Below are 19,256 nucleotides of genomic sequence, written 5' to 3' on the forward strand. Positions count from 1 at the left end.
CATCTTATTTTCCATTAAAAAAATATATAGCCAAGCTAAAGGGAGTGAAGTAGTATCTTACTCTGGTTTTGATTTGTATTTCCCTAAGAAACATCTTTTTCTGTGCTTATTGGGCATTTGTGTATCTTCTTTAGATAAATGTTTATTGCAGTACTTTGTGCATTTTAAAATCAGATTGATTTTTTTGTTGTTGAGATGTACAAAGTTCTTTATATATTCTAGATATGAACCCCTTATCATATATATGATTTGCAAATATTTTCTGTTGTTCCATTGGTTGCCTTTTCCACTCTGTTGATAATGTTCTTTGATGTATCCAAGTTTTAAATTCTGTTGTTATGGGTTTTTTTGTTTGTTTGTTTTTTGGGGTTTTTTTTTTGGTGGTACGTGGGTCTTTCACTGTTGTGGCCTCTCCCGTTGCGGAGCACTGGCTCTGGATGTGCAGGCTCAGTGGCCATGGCTCACGGGCCCAGCCGCTCCACGGCCTGTGGGATCTTCTCATACCGGGGCACGAACCCATGTCCCCTGTATCGGCAGGCGGACTCTCAAGCACTGTGCCACCAGGGAAGCCCCATAGAAAGAAAGACACTTCTTAAGATTGAAAAGTCTTTGGGATTCACAGTAAATCAATATTTCAATGCCATGGTGGCCCCTTAGACACTGTGGGAAAGACTAGAAGGGATATTTTGAAAGACACTGACCATTTCTAGTATATTTCAAATTGTACCTCATAGTTTGCCCAGTGATTATAAATTTGATGCTGTTCATCATATAGTCCTTCTGTATAGTGCAGAGAGCGGGGGCTACTCTTCATTGCGGTGCGCAGGCTTCTCATTGCGGTGGCTTCTTATGTTGCAGAGCTCGCGGGCTCTAGAGCACAGGCTCAGTAGTTGTGGTGCACAGGCTTAGTTGCTCTGCAGCACGTGGGATCTTCGCGGACCAGGGCTCAAACCCGTGTCCCCTACATTGGCAGGTGGACTCTTAACCACTGCACCACCAGGGAAGTCCCTATAGTTCGTCTTCTATAGACCTTTATTCATCTGCACTAGCCTGTAGTAGTCAGGTGTTAAGTTTAAAGCATTAATTCTGCTATCTTGCTTTTTTAGCATTTTTGTGAATGAGATAAATCTTTGCTTTTATTTATTTGTAAAGAGTATATTATATTACATTATATATTTGCATTTCTGAAATTTTTATAGCTAAGACATGATAAAAACATGGGAAGATCTGCTAAACTAAAATGGGGAATTTTCTTCTAAAACTTCGGTCTAATGTCTGTGAAATAATCTAGAAGAGAAGTAATAACAAGCAATTTTCTTTATAAACCAGGGAACATCAGTGAACTCTTCCTTGCATTTCAACCAGTCAGACTGATTGAATTCATATTTAGGTGAGAGTGATTACGTTGTCGAGACAGTTAAGTGAGGTGATCTAAGCCAAGTGCTTGGCTCAGGGCGTCATTTATGGGAAGAACTCCACAAACATACAACATCATTATCATTATTATTTCATGCATAATTTGATAATATATTTGCTCCTGTCTTGGATTCTTCTCTCTTGGATACTTTTGCTAGCACAAAAATTTTTTTCAATTATTGTAAATTTCACTAAATTTTGGAAACGGATGATCTTTTGTTGCCTCATGGTAAAATACCACTGGATTTTGATTTGAAATGGTTCATAGAAAAACTCCTCTCTCGGGCTTCCCTGGTGGCTCAGTGGTTGAGAGTCCGCCTGCCGATGCAGGGGACACGGGTTCGTGCCCCGGTCCGGGAAGATCCCACATGCCACAGAGCGGCTGGGCCCATGAGCCATGGCCTCTGAGCCTGTGCGTCCGGAGCCTGTGCTCCGCAACGGGAGAGGCCACGACAGTGAGAGGCCCGTGTACCGCAAAATAACCCAAAAAACAAAAAACTCCTCTCTCATACAGTTAAGAAGTGATTAGTTAGCAGTGTGCAAAACATTCAGGTAGAAATAGTGCCTCCAGGAATCTCTATTTCAGAATTCCCCAGGTAGGGGTAAACTCCCCACTCCCTCATATAAACCGACATGTTCATGTTATTTTAGCGTGGTTTGTCATCCCGTTGGTTTGGAAGGAAACTAGGATGGTAGAAAGAAATGTGCAGAAGGATGCTGTCCACCTTAAGTAGAACCTGTTTTTAAAAGGTTACCCTGGTGGCACAGTGGTTGAGAGTCTGCCTGCCGATGCAGGGGACGGGTTCGTGCCCCGGTCCGGGAGGATCCCACATGCCGCGGAGCGGCTGGGCCCGTGAGCCACGGCCGCTGAGCCTGCACGTCTGGAGCCTGTGCTCCACAACAGGAGAGGCCACAACAGTGAGAGGCCCGCGTACCACAAAAAAAAAAAAAAAAAAAAAAAAGTGACCCTGTAATACTAGCCCATTAAAAGCTCCCTTAGAAACCTCTGACATCCCCAGGGTCAAACGTGCATCATTCAGTAGCTGTTTCATTATCTCAGTCCAGTGGGTGTCATCCTAGGCACAAGCGCCACCATCACCTATATTTTTGTTCTTCACTCTGCCCAGATCAGAAGCTGCAAGTTGTTAGGGAACCAGAAGTGCAGCCCCACTAGAAATGGATAAAAAAAGCCCAAAATGTTTGTTTAGATGATATTATCTATCAGAGCTAGAGAGACATGAAGCCAATCATGAGAGAAGAGTCTCTGCTGTATATTAATGTGAACTTCTCTGGAACAACATGCTCTCTTTAGCTTTTCCACATGTCTAATCACTAGGGGCTTGTCTAGCTACATGAAAAAAAAAACAAAACCAAAAGCCCCACAACTGCCTAGAAGCTTATCAATATCAGAAAGGTACATCATTTTAAGTCCATTCAGTATAACACCATGCAGCTGTTAAAAAAGAAGGAGCAACACTCAGATGTTCTGACATGGAAAGATCTATAGGACTTGAGTGGTTTAACTGGGAACAGGAGGTTGGAGAATAATTTGCAAAATATGATTCCATTTCTGTTAAAATGCATGAAGACAACTCACGAGTGTTTGCACAGATTAAAAATATGTATGACTATGATGGTAAAGGACTAGAAACACATCCACTGATGGTGACCCCTTGGAAGAGGGTGGGCAGGTGGGTAAGAGATGATTTACATGTTTTACTCTGTACACTTAGTCTTGGAATATTTAATAAGAATGCATTGATGTCTATAAAGTAAATAATAATAAGAGCAGATACTTAGCACTTACTATGTGCCTGGCACTGTTCCTCACAGCATGTTTCTGAAGTGAGTACTATAATCATTTTACAGATGGGAAAACCGGGACACAAATGGGCTGAGAAAATTGTCCAAGAACCCCCATTTAGTGATTGACAGTGAGGTAAACAAATTTATTAAATAGCATAAAGAGTGTTGGATAACATGTGCTCTAAGATTTCTCTTCTTTTTTTTAAACGTTTGTTGTTGTTGTTGTTGTATTTTATTTTTGGCTGCGTTGGGTCTTTGTTGCCGTGCACGGGCCTTCTTTAGTTGCACCCAGCAGGGACTACTCCTCATTGCAGTGCACGGGCTTCTCATTGCAGTGGCTTCTCTTGTTGTGGAGCATGGGCTCTAAGCATGCGGGCTTCAGTAGTTGTGACACACGAGCTCAGTAGCTGTGGCCCACGGGCTTAGTTGCTCTGTGGCATGTGGGATCTTCCCAGACCAGGGCTTGAACCCGTGTCCCCTGCCTTGACAGGTGGATTCTTAACCACTGCACCACCAGGGAAGCCCTCTAAGATCTCTTGAATGATCATGTCTCAAAGGGCTAAGAGTCTGGGCTATGGATTCAGATGTCCCTGGTAATAATCCAGCTCTGAAACTGGCTAGTTGTTCACCTGGGGCAGGTAACTGAGTCATTCTGAGCCAGTTTCCTTATCTGTACAAGGTAGAGTAGGCACTGCCTCACGACATTACAAGTGAGGACATATAGGGAGGAATGCCTAGAGACCCAGTTGGAACCTCAGAGTTGGAATGGAGACTATTTTAAGCTCAAAACATTTGGGAAGCAACAGATGCAGAAAGAGCTTTCCTTATTTGACTAGAAGCAGACATTTCTGAGAAATGAGCCTTCTATGATTCCCTCTTCAAGATAGGTCTACTCCCAGGAGAGAAATCAAGAGTAAACCTACCACAAATCCCCTCTCTGGGGAGATTTGCATAGAAGAAGGAAAGACCCCTTGAACGTGCAGACACAAAATCATCACAAAATTACTTATCTTTCAGTTATTCTTCTGAAAACTCACTTGTCTTCCCTAAAGAAACCTTTTTGGTCTTTCCACAGAAGTCCTTTCTTCCACTTCCCTTTTCTCTGCTAAGTGAGATATATAAACCTCTGACTTTAAACATTTAGGGAGATAGTTACTTCTCTTGTTAGCTCCCATATATATGAATAAACTTCTTCTGTTAAACTGTCTTTTGTCATTTTAATTTGCAGGCCCCTAATTACTAAACCTAATAGGGCAGAAGAAAAGTCTGCTTCCTGACACTAGCAATTGGTTGCTGACTAATACCATCATTGCTTGTGACTCTGAAATCACAAGATCATAGATTAATCTGCAGATCTAACGAGTCCAACATGTACTCTGAGGTTAAAAATAAGAAAATAAGATCATCAAAGCATACTGAAGTATGGATATAAACATTTCAAAATGATAAAGATCTGGCTGTTCACATAGCATCGTATAGGTTTCTTCAATTCTGTCAAATTTTATGTAGGTGGAAATTTTACTGCAGAAACAAACTCAAAGACTGAAATTACATAAATAGAATATAGTGTAGCAAAATATAGAGCTGAGCAAATGTGACATATAGTTAATGAGATGCATGCTTTTTATTATGTCACATTTTAAGTAAAAATGAATGGTCATCAGTTCACAATAGTGACTTCAGTTGATCCTGCTTCTAAATGGTTAAAGCAAAAATAAGCTCCTGATCTGCTCTTCAGAAGATTAACTATGGCCATGGTAGATCTTTTTCTCTTTCCCTTTTGGAAGAGAAAAGGGGAGGGTGTCTCCAGGTGACAGGGACTGGAGTCTTGTGGACCCAGCACACTTCCCTGTTGGGAAGAGGAATGAGGAAGTATTTGCTTACGTTTCCCCCAGTGCCTGGAACCTAAGCTGCAGCTTCCCTAGAACATTGTTAATGATGAGAAGGATCTCATGGCAGAGAGATGGTGGCTGCTGTGCCTAAACCAGGAACCTGATGCCTTCCCTGTCTTAGATTGTGGAGTTTCCTACCAGAAAATCTGAAAAGAAAGGATTTATGGGAAGCAGTAAATGCAGAAGTAAAAGACAATTTTAATAAACCATAAAAATGGTTAAGTTGGTGCTGGGGGAAAGAGTGGCTTCTGTGTTCTTTAAGCTTTTCTGTACTATTTGAATTTTCTAGCCAAGTGTGCCTATGTCTATTATTTATTTTTTACGTCACCAGGGATTTTCTGACTAGTGAGTCCACAGACTACATTTTTTTTCATTGTTATTTTCTATCAAAACACAATGCAATACATACTATTTTTAAAAAGGAAACAAAGAAGAATTTCTAATCATGCATCAATAAAAAACAAAAGAGCACAAACATACGTATACATTTTAACATATTGAGCAGATCAATATGTTAAAATATATAAATGTTGGCATAGTGACCTGAAATAAATAGATTATTTAGTCATAGACCTTTTCATATGCATTCTATAGTAAGTCTTCCGAGAGATGAACTTTAATCTTACCATCCAGAACTTTGGAGTATCTGAGATTTTGCCCTATTTGCAACAAGTTAACCTGCCGTTTTCATGGATGCAGGTAGAAGACAGAAGACTTATGGGTCAGAAACAGAGGACTCTATTACTTACTTGGTTACTCATAAACCACTGCAGGCAGTAGGGGCATCAGAATATTTGCCTTGGTTCTCCTTGACCCTGAGTCACACAGGGACTGTGTGGTTAGACCCAGATGGATGCCTGCACACACACTGGGTTATAATACAAAAGTTCAGGGAATCAGAATCTTTTGGGAGGTAAGCTTGCTTGCCCTTACCTCTGGAAGAAGACATTATCTTACAAGGCTGCTTTCTATATAAACATCCTTGGAAAGGTAGCTGAGAATAAAGGGTTGTCGGTGCTTCTGTTTGTAAGATGTGCAGAAATGTGAGAAACCCATGGAGAACTGTCTGACCTCTGCTCTTACTAACACACAGCCTTTTACTTTTCTTATGAAATGGCAATTATATGTTGCAAAGGACTTATTTCACATTTACTTAAACTTAGTTTTCAAATATATATTTTTTTGTCCTATTCTAACATTAACTTCTCTTGTGTAAGAGTTAATTTTGAAATTACAGTGTGAACCATATGACCCTAATCATTTTGGTTTAACAGTATTGCTAACTCAAATTTAAAATGCTGAGAAAAAAAGCATCTCTATTTTGTCACTAAAACTACCAAGACAGCTTTAAATACACAATTACTTTAAAAACAGCTGTTTGATCTTGACATATTTTTTTTAAAGAGCTTTTCAATGTGGACCATTTTTAAAGTCTTTATTGAACTTGTTACAATATTGCTTCTGTTTTATGTTTTGCTTTTCTCGCCCTGAGGCATGTGGGATCTTAGCTCCCTGACCAGGGATCGAACCTGCACCCTCTTCATTGGAAGGCAAAGTCTTAATCACTGGACCACCAGGGAAGTCCCGATCTTGACATATTTTTAAACATATTTGGCTAAATCCTATTTAAGTTAACACTTCCTCTGAAATCAGAATTGTGACAAACACTGTAAGAGAGCTACTATTTTTTGCATAAATGAGAGAAAAATCTTGTGGTAGTGAGTATGTTTCCCTTATAAACACAGTGTAGGATAAATCTAAATATTCTGATTTGAGAAGAAAATTTTTAATGGAGGAGTTTTTCATTCCACTGTTGAAGGATTGTCTACTTCTCCCTAATATTAAAATGGACAGTTAGCTTCTTGAAAGGTTAAAAATCCATACGGAATGTCTCAGAAGGGTTAAGTTGTTCAGTGGCAAAATGGAATTTTTGTTCAAGATGTCTACCATTAGCGTGAAATTTATTTTCCAGTCTTATTGAGATGTAATTGACACATGACATTGTGTAAGTTTAAAGTGTACAGCATAGTGATCTGATATATGTATATATTGTGAAATGATTACCACAATAAGTTTAGTTAACAAGCATCACTTCACATTATTACACATTCTTTTTCTTGTGATGAGAAGTGTGAAGTTTGATGCTTACCTGGTTCTCTTCTTTTGGACTTTGGCAAATCTAAGAATTAATCCTACCACACATAGCCTATACTAGTCTACCAAAATCTAACAGTTAGTAAAGACATTAACACATTTATTTATTTGTATGTTTTATTGAGCGCAAGATAATAATCTCATTCTCAGAAGCAGTGAAATCACCAAAAGAGCCAAATCTTGAGGTAGCCTTGTAGAGTTGCCCTGTTACTAGATAAAGTAACAGGAATATATAAGTATGTTGTATATGTTGTATATGTTGTATATATAAGTATGTTGTGTCATGCGTCTTCCTGTGACCTGTGATTGTTACTTGAAAGTGTGGAAATGCAGAACAGATCTCCTGTTGGTATGAAAGGCCCATCTGTGACAGGTGGGAAGGAGGATGCTAGGTTAAGAGCTTGTTCTGTGCAAGTTCTCATGGAGGTGACTTGTGTCCTATAGGGAATGTCTCCAGGCTGCATTCTGCTCTGGGTTCTTTGCCTCTGGCAGTTCTCCGTGATCACTCCTGTATTGGGGTCCCCCACGCCACTCCCAGGCTCCATGATTCACTGGAAAGGCTCATAGGAATCAGCATAGGGTTATATTCACAGCTGTGATTTATTACAGCAGAAGGACACAAAGTATAGTCAACAAAGGAAAAGGCAAGTGGGCCAAAGTCTGGAGGAAACCAGAGGCAAGCTCCCTCGGGTCCTCTGCCAGTGGAACCACACAGGACACGCTTAAGCCCTTCAGCCATGAGGACAACATGTGTGAAATGTTGCCAACCAGGGAAGCTTAGCCTCAGCCTAGGAGTCCAGGCTTTGATGGGGGATGGTCATGTAGGCACCCTCTCCCTGGCACATATCAAAATCCCAGATTCCAGAAGGAACGCAAGTGTTCAGCATCAACCACGTTGTTTGCATAAACATCTTAGGCAGCAGTGAGCCACTCTTATCAATTCTGGGAGTGGTGAAAGCCCTCCCAAAATCCAGGTTCCTAGACACCAGCAAGCCTTTCTCAGGATGGTGACTCAGGCCTGCGATGTTATCACTGTTATCTCTTTGGGTTCTGATTTCTTTTCTTCCTTTCTTTCAGTCCTTCTTACCTTGGAGCTTTCCTTCAGTCTTATATTCTATTATTTTAATAAGAAGATCTGGTTTAACATCCTTAGTTTCTTACATGAAAATACCAGCATGGTCCTGTGCTAAGGTGGACAGAACACACCAAGTCCTTCTGAAGCTCTGGAGGCTCTCTGCTCCTGAGGAGGGCACGACCAAGGCCCTTCATTCATTAACTAAGAAACGGTCATTCCCTTGTAAGGCGCTTAATCTGTCACACTTCAAAAATAAGTGATGCCACATTTCAAAAATAAGGACTCAGGTAATTTCCCTGAGTCCTTAAGAGTGATGACTCATAGAGGACACCTCTGAACTGGCCCTCTCTATAGGAAAAAACAAAGAGCCTGCACTCGAAAGAATGGAAAGGCCTAGAAATGACCAATTGGCCCTGAAAATTGAGTCAACTAACAAGTGTCTGTTAGGCACGGACGGTGTGGAATGTGGTTAAGGATGGTCTGAGTTAGCTAGGAGGCACCATCATGGTCCTTCTCAGCCACATACTCTTCTGGGAATTCAACTGGCAGACACAATTAAACTTGAAAAACTCCTGAATTTCAACAATGCCCCTGAGTGCCTTCTGCTTGCCAGAACTAGACTGGTCAGTGATGGTCTGAGGAGAAATTTAAACTACTTTGGAAATAAGGCAGACTTGGAGAGCGGTAGCAAACATGGCACCCACCTAGCATACAAACCTTGTGAGACCCTGAGGGTCATGAGTATAATGGATTGTGGCTCTTTGGAGCCATAAGGGACTCACTGATCCAAGTCACTCAGCAAGGCCACCATAGGCCAATCCAGAAGCTAAGAGTATTATTTTCCTCGGGCTGCAGTAACAAAATGCCACATTCAGATGGTTAAACAACAGAAACTTATTTTCTCACAGTTCTGGTGGCTAGAAGTCCCAGATCGAGGTGTTGGCAGGGTTGGTTTCTTCTGAGGCCTCTCTCCCTGGCTGACAAATGACTGTCTTTCTTGCTGTGTCCTCACATGGTCTTTCCTCTGTGCCTTCCCTGGTGCCTCTCTGTGTCCAGATTTCCTCTTCTAGTAAGGACACCAGTCAGATTGGATTAGGACCCACCCTCATGGCCTCCTTTTACCTTAATCACCTCTTTAAAGACACTTTCTTCAAATACAGTCACATTCTGAGGTACTGGGGGTTAGGGCTTCAACACAACACAGTAGGTTAAAGGAATTCCCTACCATTTGAAGTAGTTTAATGTTGAACTAAACACATATTGGTATCACTTTAAGTCAATGGAACTGCTTAATGAGAGATCTTCCTAAATTTTGTACAAATCACCCAATTTGCATATTACTATTTTCAACATATACAGAAGGCCACTGGGTTAGTGCTATTCTCCCAGTATTCCTAAAACAGTCTAGACTCACAGTTAAATACTTTAATTCCTTTAATTTCATTAATTTATTTAATTCCTTGAAGCTGCTAATAGAATATGCCCACTACCCAACACTCATTTGAGACATTCCTTATAACACTAACCATACTTCATTTTCTTCTTTTGTGTTATCTTGAAGTTTAGAAGCCAATTCATTTGTCAGAACTAAATTTGTGCCATGTATCAAATAACATACTTTTATTTGCAGTGTTCTAGTATTGTTTTCAAAAGCCATATGTTGATTTTGAGACAGGCTGGGACCTGGGACCCTTTGCTGGGACCTGGGGCCCTTTGCTGCAGTGCTTGCACTTCGACACACCTCTCCTCCAGCAACAAAATACAAAGAAACTGTATGGGGCTAAAAATAACTACATGCATGCCCAGTTGGGGCAAATTCTGGACAAAAGACCAAAAAACCCAACTGCCACTTTCGAAGAGCCCAGAGCAAAAGCAGGGCACTGCATGTGTCCCCTGCACACAACACCACCTAAGGGGTGGGCAAACCACCTAAGCCACCCTTCTGGCCCGACCCCTGGACACACCCCTACCCTCACGCCATATAACAGGGGTCCCCAACCCCCAGGCCGCAGCCTGTTAGGAATCAGGCTGCACAGCAGGAGGTGAGTGGCAGAGGAGCAAGTAAAGCTTCACCTGCCGCCCCCGCATCGCTCACATTACCGCCTGAAACATACCCCCCGCCACCCACTGCCGGTCCATGGAAAAATGGTCTTCCATGAAACCGGTCCCTGGTGCCAAAAAGGTTTGGGACAAATAGAACTACCATATGACCCAGCAATGCCACTACTGGGCATATACCCTGAGAAAACCATAATTCAAAAAGAGACATGTACCAAGATGTTCACTGCAGCTCTATTTACAATAGCCAGGAAATGGAAACAACCTAAGTGTCCATCATCGGATGAATGGGTAAAGAAGATGTGGCACATATATACAATGGAATATTACTCAGCCATAAAAAGAAACGAAACTGAGCTATTTGTAATGAGGTGGATAGACCTAGAGTCTGTCGTACAGAGTGAAGTAAGTGAGAAAGAGAAAGACAAATACTGTATGCTGACACATATATATGGAATTTAAGAAAAAAAAAATGTCATGAAGAACATAGGGGTAAGAAAGGAATAAAGACACAGATCTACCAGTGAATGGACTTGAGGATATGGGGAGGGGGAAGGGTAAGCTGTGACAAAGTGAAAGAGCGGCATGGACATATATACACTACCAAACGTAAGGTAGATAGATAGTGGGAAGCAGCCGCATAGCACAGGGAGACCAGCTCGGTGCTTTGTGACCGCCTGGAGGGGTGGGATAGGGAGAGTGGGAGGGAGGGAGATGCAAGAGGGAAGAGATATGGGAACAGATGTATATGTATAACTGATTCACTTTGTTATAAAGCAGAAACTAACACACCATTGTAAAGCAATTATACTCCAATAAAAAAAAAGAAACTAAAAAAAAAAAAGGTTTGGGGACCACTGCCATATAAGGAACAAGCTCCGCCCCCCTTAGGGAGCAAGCAAGCAAAGGAACGTGTTATTTGTTGGCGCTCCACCCTGCTGCAGCAGGGGCCCCAATAAAGCCTTGCCTGAATTTCTTGCCTGGCCTTTGATCAATTTTTATTGTTTAAGGTCACCAAGAACCCTGGTCGGTAACAATTTCAAAATATGGTCTTGATGTCATTGGCAGTAATTTTTTTCTGACTTTTTCTCTGTTTTCAACATCTTTGCCAGCAAAAGGTGTGCTCCCAGATATCTTCTAAAATGTTTTCTTCCTGATCATTTAGAAAGATTGGGAAGGAAAGTATTCTTGAGCTGTACTTTTGCTGCACAGGAAGGGTGAGCTGTCTTCCATCCTAGATTAATAATATTTCAAGCAGGAGGGAAAAAAAAATAAGTAAAAGCCTATAACTTTAGCAATGTGTTTGAAAAATACTTGATTTCAATAATATTTCTATAATGCTTACGTTGCAGCTGTCTAAACAATACAGATAACAAAGGCATGTCAATGAAAAGCAACATTTAGGACCCAGTTTCACATATCTGCATTGGCCCTGGGTTTTGGATTATTTCAGGGCCAGGCACTGTGAGTTCCTGTGTAGTGTAGTTGTGTTCAGCCATGGGGCAGGTGGCTTGCTGTAGGAGAAGATGGTGGGACACACGGAGATGGTTGTCTCTTTCTGCTTTTGACTCTCGTGACTTGCTTCCACCAAGAGGCCATAAACCAAAACTGGAAATACTGATTAAGTGCATACTTTTTCCAACACATTGACCACAACTTGAGATTTTCATGGCAGAATATATTACATAAATGTCTGGAAAGCAAATATTTTAAGTGCACTTTAGGTAGATGTTTGCTTACTTTAATCAAGCAGAAGGAGAGATTATTCTTTTACCTTCTGGAACGTGTTGAGGTAAACGTATCTACACAAGGGAAAACTTTAGAGTTCACCTGGTACAAAGCACCCACATCTGGATAAACTGAGGTTGTTAACGAGTCCAAGTTCGTTCTGCTCACCACACACCAGGCCAATAAATCAGAGATGACGTATTGAGGGAACGAATACGACTGAGAAGATGTCACACTAAGGTCTCAAAATAACCATCTTACCGGGGTTTGGATGCCAGTTTCTTTTATAGCACAGAGAGGGGGAGGAGATGAGGAAGTAAAGTAAAAAGACCATAAGTTTTGCGTATATCCCCTGGAATGGCCAGCCTCGGGGAGGGGATCTGTTAATTTCTTCTTTCTTGCTAATTTCTTCTTTCTTGCAGCCATCCACAGGTGGACAGAGTCCAGGTGTTTCCCTGAACAAAGGCACTTTGGTTTAACATTCAGGCAGAGGGGCAGGGCTCCCCAAGGCAGGCCATTATGTATAGACAGTATCCTTTTAGTGAACAAAAGCAACGGGAAGCAAAGGTTAAAATAAAAGGAACAGATTCAACATGTAGTCAGATTTGGTTCTTCCCTGTAACAAGGTCTCAAAGAGTGAGTGACTCACTCCAGGTCACATATTTGGTATCACAAACCGTGTTACTGAATTTTTAGTTCACTCGAAAAAAACTAAAGTGAAAGGATACTTTCCTCAATTTTATTCATGTATAAATGTTGTAGTATTTTGCAGTTCAAGAAAATATTAAAAATAATTAACAAGACCATTTGCTTTAAAGCAATTTAGTACAACTTTTTCATTTAATTATAGGAAGTAATTTTAGTATACTTTTTCATGGTCTGTGAACCTCTGGAAATAACAGGAATGGAGTATTATTATTTTTAACAATAATACTTATTACTGTTCCCACATTACTCATGAAGAAGCTGATAGTTGGGAAGATAAAATTTTTTTGTCTAAGATCTTCATGGTCCAGCAATTAAAAAGGCCAGAATTAGAACTTGGGGATTTCTGTGTGCCCTTTTAATCCCAACAACATCCTACCCCTTGCCTCAGAGGTGGTAAAATACTCTTAACAGTGTGCTTGAATTATGAATCCCTGATTTCCTAGTGACAGAGAGTAGAGACAATCTTCATTTATTTTTAATGCATTGAGACCTATTGCTTTAAGCAGTGCCTCTCACATTTTGAAGTAAAGAATTGATGTAAAATTCTTTCTTAAGTCACAGATACTTCAAACTTAAACTGATAAATGCATTATAGGCATCTTGAAGGTCGTTCAATACAGCATTGTGATGACTCAACATTACACCAGAAACCATGGCCCTATATGAGCCTCATACCGATCCTTTCTCATGATTGTTTAGATGCCACTGATGTGATTGCTAAACAAGCTAAATGAGGACTTGGCAGCTTTTCAGAAGCATCATCAATTTCTAAATAAATTGTTTTGGAAATACATTTATAGCATGTGAGTGGACCACATGCCACAGACTCTAGTCACTTTTGCAAGTAGCTAAAAAACATGCTTGTAGAAACTGAAAACTTTATCAAACAATGTTTGTTCTTAATAGTGGATAAAATGTTCAATTGTGATGTCCTTAAGCTATTGACTACTGAGTCTACATCAAACTAAAGTGGTTCTGGTGATCAATAGTGGGAAGAGTCTTGTTGGTTTGTTTTTTTAATTCTGTAATAGCTAACAGAGGAATGCTATAAAGGAGATGGTTAGGTTATAAGCCTATAAAATTCCTTACACTAACTCATCAAAATTCCAGGATAGAGAGTCTTGTTCCTACTTTACACATGAAAATGCTGACTTCCCCAATGTCACAGAGGTAAGAAGATGGAGAAGGATTTTGTGGAAGCTGGTTGCCACAGGTTAACTCTGCATAGGACTGCCTAGTCCACTGTTGAAACTCTGAACCTAGAGTAGGGCTGCTGAGGAAGCACGGGTGGCTCTTCACTTCCATGGAGGACTTTTCTTCCTATTCCTATGAGCTTCATTTTTTCACTTGTTAGAACAAAGCAAGAGTGGGCCTTTGTTACCAACATTCTATGCTCAGCCTGTACATTTATGTCTGTTCTAGAAACACAAAAACAAAATTATATAATCTAAATAATAGGGCTTCCCTGGTGGCACAGTGGTTGAGAGCCCGCCTGCAGGTGCAGGGGACACGGGTTCGTGCCCCGGTCCGGGAAGATCCCACATGCCGCGGAGCGGCTGGGCCCGTGAGCCATGGCCGCTGGGCCTGCGCGTCCAGAGCCTGTGCTCCGCAATGGGAGAGGCCACAACAGTGAGAGGCCTGCGTACCACACACACACACACACACACACACAAAATAATAATAATAATAATAGATTATGCCACATTTTTAAAAGATAAACATTAGCTTAGTAAAAAATATGAGATTATTTCAGTAATAAGCCCCAAATGTCTGAGTGGCATGCTAGTAGAGATCCCTTCTACTCCAAACTCATTTCATTTAAATTTCTGTATCTTTTTTTTTTTTTTTTTTTTTTTTTTTTGCGGTAGGCGGGCCTCTCACTGCTGTGGCCTCTCCCCCTGCGGAGCACAGGCTCCGGAGCACAGGCTCAGTGGCCATGGCTCACGGGCCCAGCCGCTCCGCGGCATGTGGGATCCTCCCAGACCGGGGCACGAACCCGCGTCCCCTGCACCGGCAGGCGGACCCCCAACCACCGCGCCACCAGGGAAGCCCAAATTTCTGTATCTTTAAAGAAATATATCATTTATTTATATTCAAAGGAACTATTGATAGTTCTATATAGGACAAAAATAATGTAATTTCTTGAAATTAGAATTAATTAAGATAATCACATAGGTATACATATATGTATACATAGGTACATACATTTCAAATATTTGATTGTGATTAAAATCACATATAATGGATGTTTTGTGTGCAGATCTCAGAAGTTGTAAAGAGTGTGTTCTTAGTCTCCTCTATTCATATACTATTAACATCGATTATTCTCACCTGAAATATTTCTTGACGCATACTCTGTCTAAAAAAAAAAAAGAGTATACTGTCTTAAATTTCATTAAAACAAAAAGAGAAATTCCTTTTGCTGTAGGGCATTGTCATCACACCAAGCTGAAGTACAGTTTTCAGAGTTTGTATTCAGTAAACAAAATACTTCAGAAAGAAGTAATAATATATAAGGAAAATAAAACAATTTAAGTAGCATTCCTAGGAAATAATTTCATTATGCAGTTTATGCTGAGGTTTATAAGTTTTGTCAGCTACTAAAGTAAATATCAATTTTACTTCTTACCTTGAATTATAACCTTAGAATTGCAGCAAATATAGGAGGCAATGTTCCTCTCCTGACTGTTTATCTGGATGTCTTGGACATTGAACCTGAGATTAAAGGTAAAGACGGGATGCAGAGTCTGAAAGATGAGCTCTGTCTACCAAATGCACCAGTAATAACCAAAACACCAGCCACAGCCACAATCACAGCATCCACCACTCCTGGAGCATTTACCTCCAGGTGGGCAGTGGGTGGGTTACATTTAAGACATTATCTCACTTAATTAGTACTCAAATCTTTAAAATAGGTTTTACTGAACTGGTTTTGTAGATGAGGGAACTGTGACTTGCAGCAGATATTACCAGCTTAAGGTCACGCCCTAGGCAGCGGTGGAGCTGGGAAAATGCTGTTTATACCCACATCAGCCTGGGGTCCGGTGTAAAGACAGGGAGTGGACATTCTTGAGTTCTTCTTTGGAGCATAGAGGCAGTGAAAAGAGCTTACCTGATATTGGCACAACGATTGTTAACACTTGAAGGAAAAGATGATGTAGGTCAAAGATTTCACTTTCATTGAACAAGAGAAATGATTGAGTGCCTCCATGGTGGTGTTTCATTCATTAACCAAGAAGTTTGTTCTAACACGTGAAAAAATGAAGCTCGTAGGAACAGGAAGAAAAGTCCTCCATGGAAGTGAAGAGCCACCAGTGCTTCCTCAGCAGCCCTACTCTAGGTTCAGAGTTTCAACAGTGGACTAGGCAGTCCTATGCAGAGCTAACCTGTGGCAACCAGCTTCCACAAAATCATTCTCCATCTTGTTACCTCTGTGACTTTGGGGAAGTCAGCATTTTCATGTGTAAAGTAGGAACAGGACTCTCTATCCTGGAATTTTGATGAGTTAGTGTAAGGAATTTTATAGGCTTATAATCTAACCATTTTCTTTATAATGTCTGGGACATGCACTCTCATTACATTTGAGTTTTCTGGTTTTTTTTTAGTTCCATCTATTTATACCAAGGAAATCAACCGGGTGGTCATGATTCACAAACTTGATTACTGACTTTGTTTGGTCTGGTTGTTAAACCTGGCTCAGCATTTCACAAAGCTAAATAACTAGGCAAGCATCATTTTTGGTAGAACTAAAGAGTCTTGCTCCTGGGCTGCGTAATTATATCTGGCTGTTTGTATTAACTGCATGGCAGGTAGGTGGGTTTGTCCCTCTAGTGCAAGTGAGCATGAGAAAGTATCGACCCCTTTTGTTCCCTCATTTTATTACTATTAAATGGAGAGCTATTATGTGAACACCTTTGACTTGGATAATAAAAATTTGTGAAATCAAAGAGTGCAAAACTTGAAGGTGACCCATCACAAAATATACTACATTTTATGTTTTCACTGTGGGTTCCAAAAAATTGGTGAAATTTAGATAGTTTTTACATTTGACAGTAGATTTCAGAAGAGACCCATACCTGAGACCCCTTACTCTGTTTTCAGAGCTTAAACTGGTCAGGTCTTAGATGGGGCAATGTTTTCTGTTAAGATGTAGATGTACAACAACATCATGCATTCTTTGTTTTCCCTTCTTGCTGATATTTACATTAAAAAGAACACCTTGGGGCTCCCCTGGTGGCTCAGTGGTTGAGAGTCCGCCTGCCGATGCAGGGGACACGGGTTCCTGCCCCGGTCCAGGAAGATCCCACATGCCACGGAGCAGCTGGGCCCGTGAGCCATGGCCGCTGAGCCTGCGCATCCAGAGCCTGTGCTCCGCAACAGGAGAGGCCACAACAGTGAGAGGCCCGCGTACCGCAAAAAAAAAAAAAAAACACCATGAAAAAGAAGTCACACTCCTTATAACAAGTTCCTTTGCTCTCATGCTGACCCCTTCTAGCATGAAGCCAGATGACTGCGGCTAAGAAAGCACACCTCTGTCTTGTAGCAGGTGGCATTGATGTGTTTCTCCCAAGCACCCTCCTAAATGCTGATGACTTGGGGCAGCCTGACAACACACAATGAACACAGGGATTGAAATCTGAAGCCCCAGGATCTTGTCCTGGCCATGCTGGATAATAGCTGTCCTGCCTCCACAGAATCTTTTCATTTTCTCAGGCTTGAGTTTTGCATTTATAAGTTATGGGTTTTGAACTAGAACGCTGATCAGGTCCCCACCCAGCTCTCAAATTTTTGGATCTAGGATTCTTATCGCGAAACCTGCAGGTTACCATTGTGCTTGATTGTCCCGGATGTGAGGTTGTCTTGACCTTGTGAGTGTCTTGACTGCTTGGAGGCTAGGAAATGATTTAGGGGATGAGTAACCTTCTAAAAGCAAGCCTTCAAAAGTAGCAGGTTCATAGCTGCTTTAATTTTGCCATTGAAACTTAAACTACCCTGCAAATAAGGAAAATTTAGATGATGGTCGCTAAGCCAGGCATTGAAGAGAGGTTGTCACATCCCTCTTAAATGTTAGCAGAGTTTCTCAAAAGCAAGCATCCATTTGCATATTAACAAAATGAAGCATTGATCGCTCATTAGCATGTGCGGTGACAACAGGAAGACGATATTTTGCAGACACATTGACGCCTCTCTCCATTTTCTCCCAGGGTTTTCCAGGAAACACAAATGCAGACAGCGTGGTGCACTACAGACTCCAGCCTCCCTTCGAAGCCAGATTCCTGCGCTTCCTCCCCTTAACCTGGAATCCCAAGGGCAGGATTGGGATGAGGATTGAAGTGTATGGGTGTGCATACAGTAAGTGGTGTTTATTCTCTGATGGAAATCAATGACGGAGTGATGTGTTCTAAACACCAAATTGAAAACTGAACTTGACGTCTTCCACCTTTTAAATACCTGTGCATGTAGAACTGGGTTTAGGGAAAGTCTTGATAATATTATAGTTATTTTAAGGTTGAATTCAGAGGAGGACCTGAAATGAGCCTTAGAATCTTAGATTCGCAGAGCTTAGCAGAATATCTGTTTCATAGCAGGCAGTTCATAAAATGAACAAAGTTCAAAGCAAGAACAGTTACTTATTGTGATTGATGGTGCTGTCTTCTGACACTGGGATGACCCTCCTGTGGGAACACAGGTGAGTGCAGGTGTCCTCGTGTTCCCTGTTCACCATGATGACTCACTTTTCCCTCTACTTTACTTGCATCACTGTGGAACCTTCTTTTTTTTTTTTTTTTGCGGTACGTGGGCCTCTCACTGTTGCGGCCTCTCCCATTCCAGAGCACAGGCTCCGGACGTGCAGGCCCAGCGGCCATGGCTCACAGACCCAGCTGCTGCACGGCATGTGGGATCCCCCCGGACCGGGACACGAACCCGTGTCCCCTGCATCGGCAGGCGGACTCTCAACCACTGCTCCATCAGGGAAGTCCTGGAACCTTCTTTTGAACATCATTTATGTATTATGTCTTCCCTCTTTTCCCCACTAATGATAAAAGTAAAAAAGCTGGCAGCCAATGTGAGCATAAACATGAGCATAAAAGCATTCAGTGAAATATATAGGGGATCAACTCTACAGCTGCCATTTTGAAGGTCCAGAATATACTAGTATTTCTGAAATTAACACAAAATGAAAAAATTAATTTAAAAAACAATATTCTAGAAAACTGGATAATAACCCAAAGAATAAGTTGGATGGGAACATCTTGGGTTTTTGGTCACACCTCATTCTGTACCTCATCAGAGCATTAACTTTGCAGAAAAGTGTAACCATAAGATCTACCGTATACAGGATATTTAATGTGTCAGATCCTACCTCCTACAGACGTTTTCTCATTCATCTCCCACACCAACCAAATGAATTCAGTATA

General features: G+C 41.2%; 1 protein-coding gene across 1 annotated transcript in view; it reads left to right on the forward strand.

Moving 5' to 3' along the window:
* Window positions 1-19,256, forward strand: part of LOC307055085 (contactin-associated protein-like 3) — a gene marked incomplete at both ends in the record, with an annotated part of 178,242 nt that overhangs the window by 67,639 nt on the left and 91,347 nt on the right. The window contains one exon of the mRNA XM_079707030.1: window positions 18,042-18,189. Coding sequence (XP_079563156.1) covers window positions 18,042-18,189 — 148 coding nt within the window. The remainder of the gene's footprint in view (window positions 1-18,041; window positions 18,190-19,256) is intronic.

The sequence above is a fragment of the Hyperoodon ampullatus genome, assembly GCF_949752795.1.
Source record: "Hyperoodon ampullatus genome assembly, chromosome: 6".
Lineage (NCBI taxonomy): Eukaryota > Metazoa > Chordata > Mammalia > Artiodactyla > Ziphiidae > Hyperoodon > Hyperoodon ampullatus.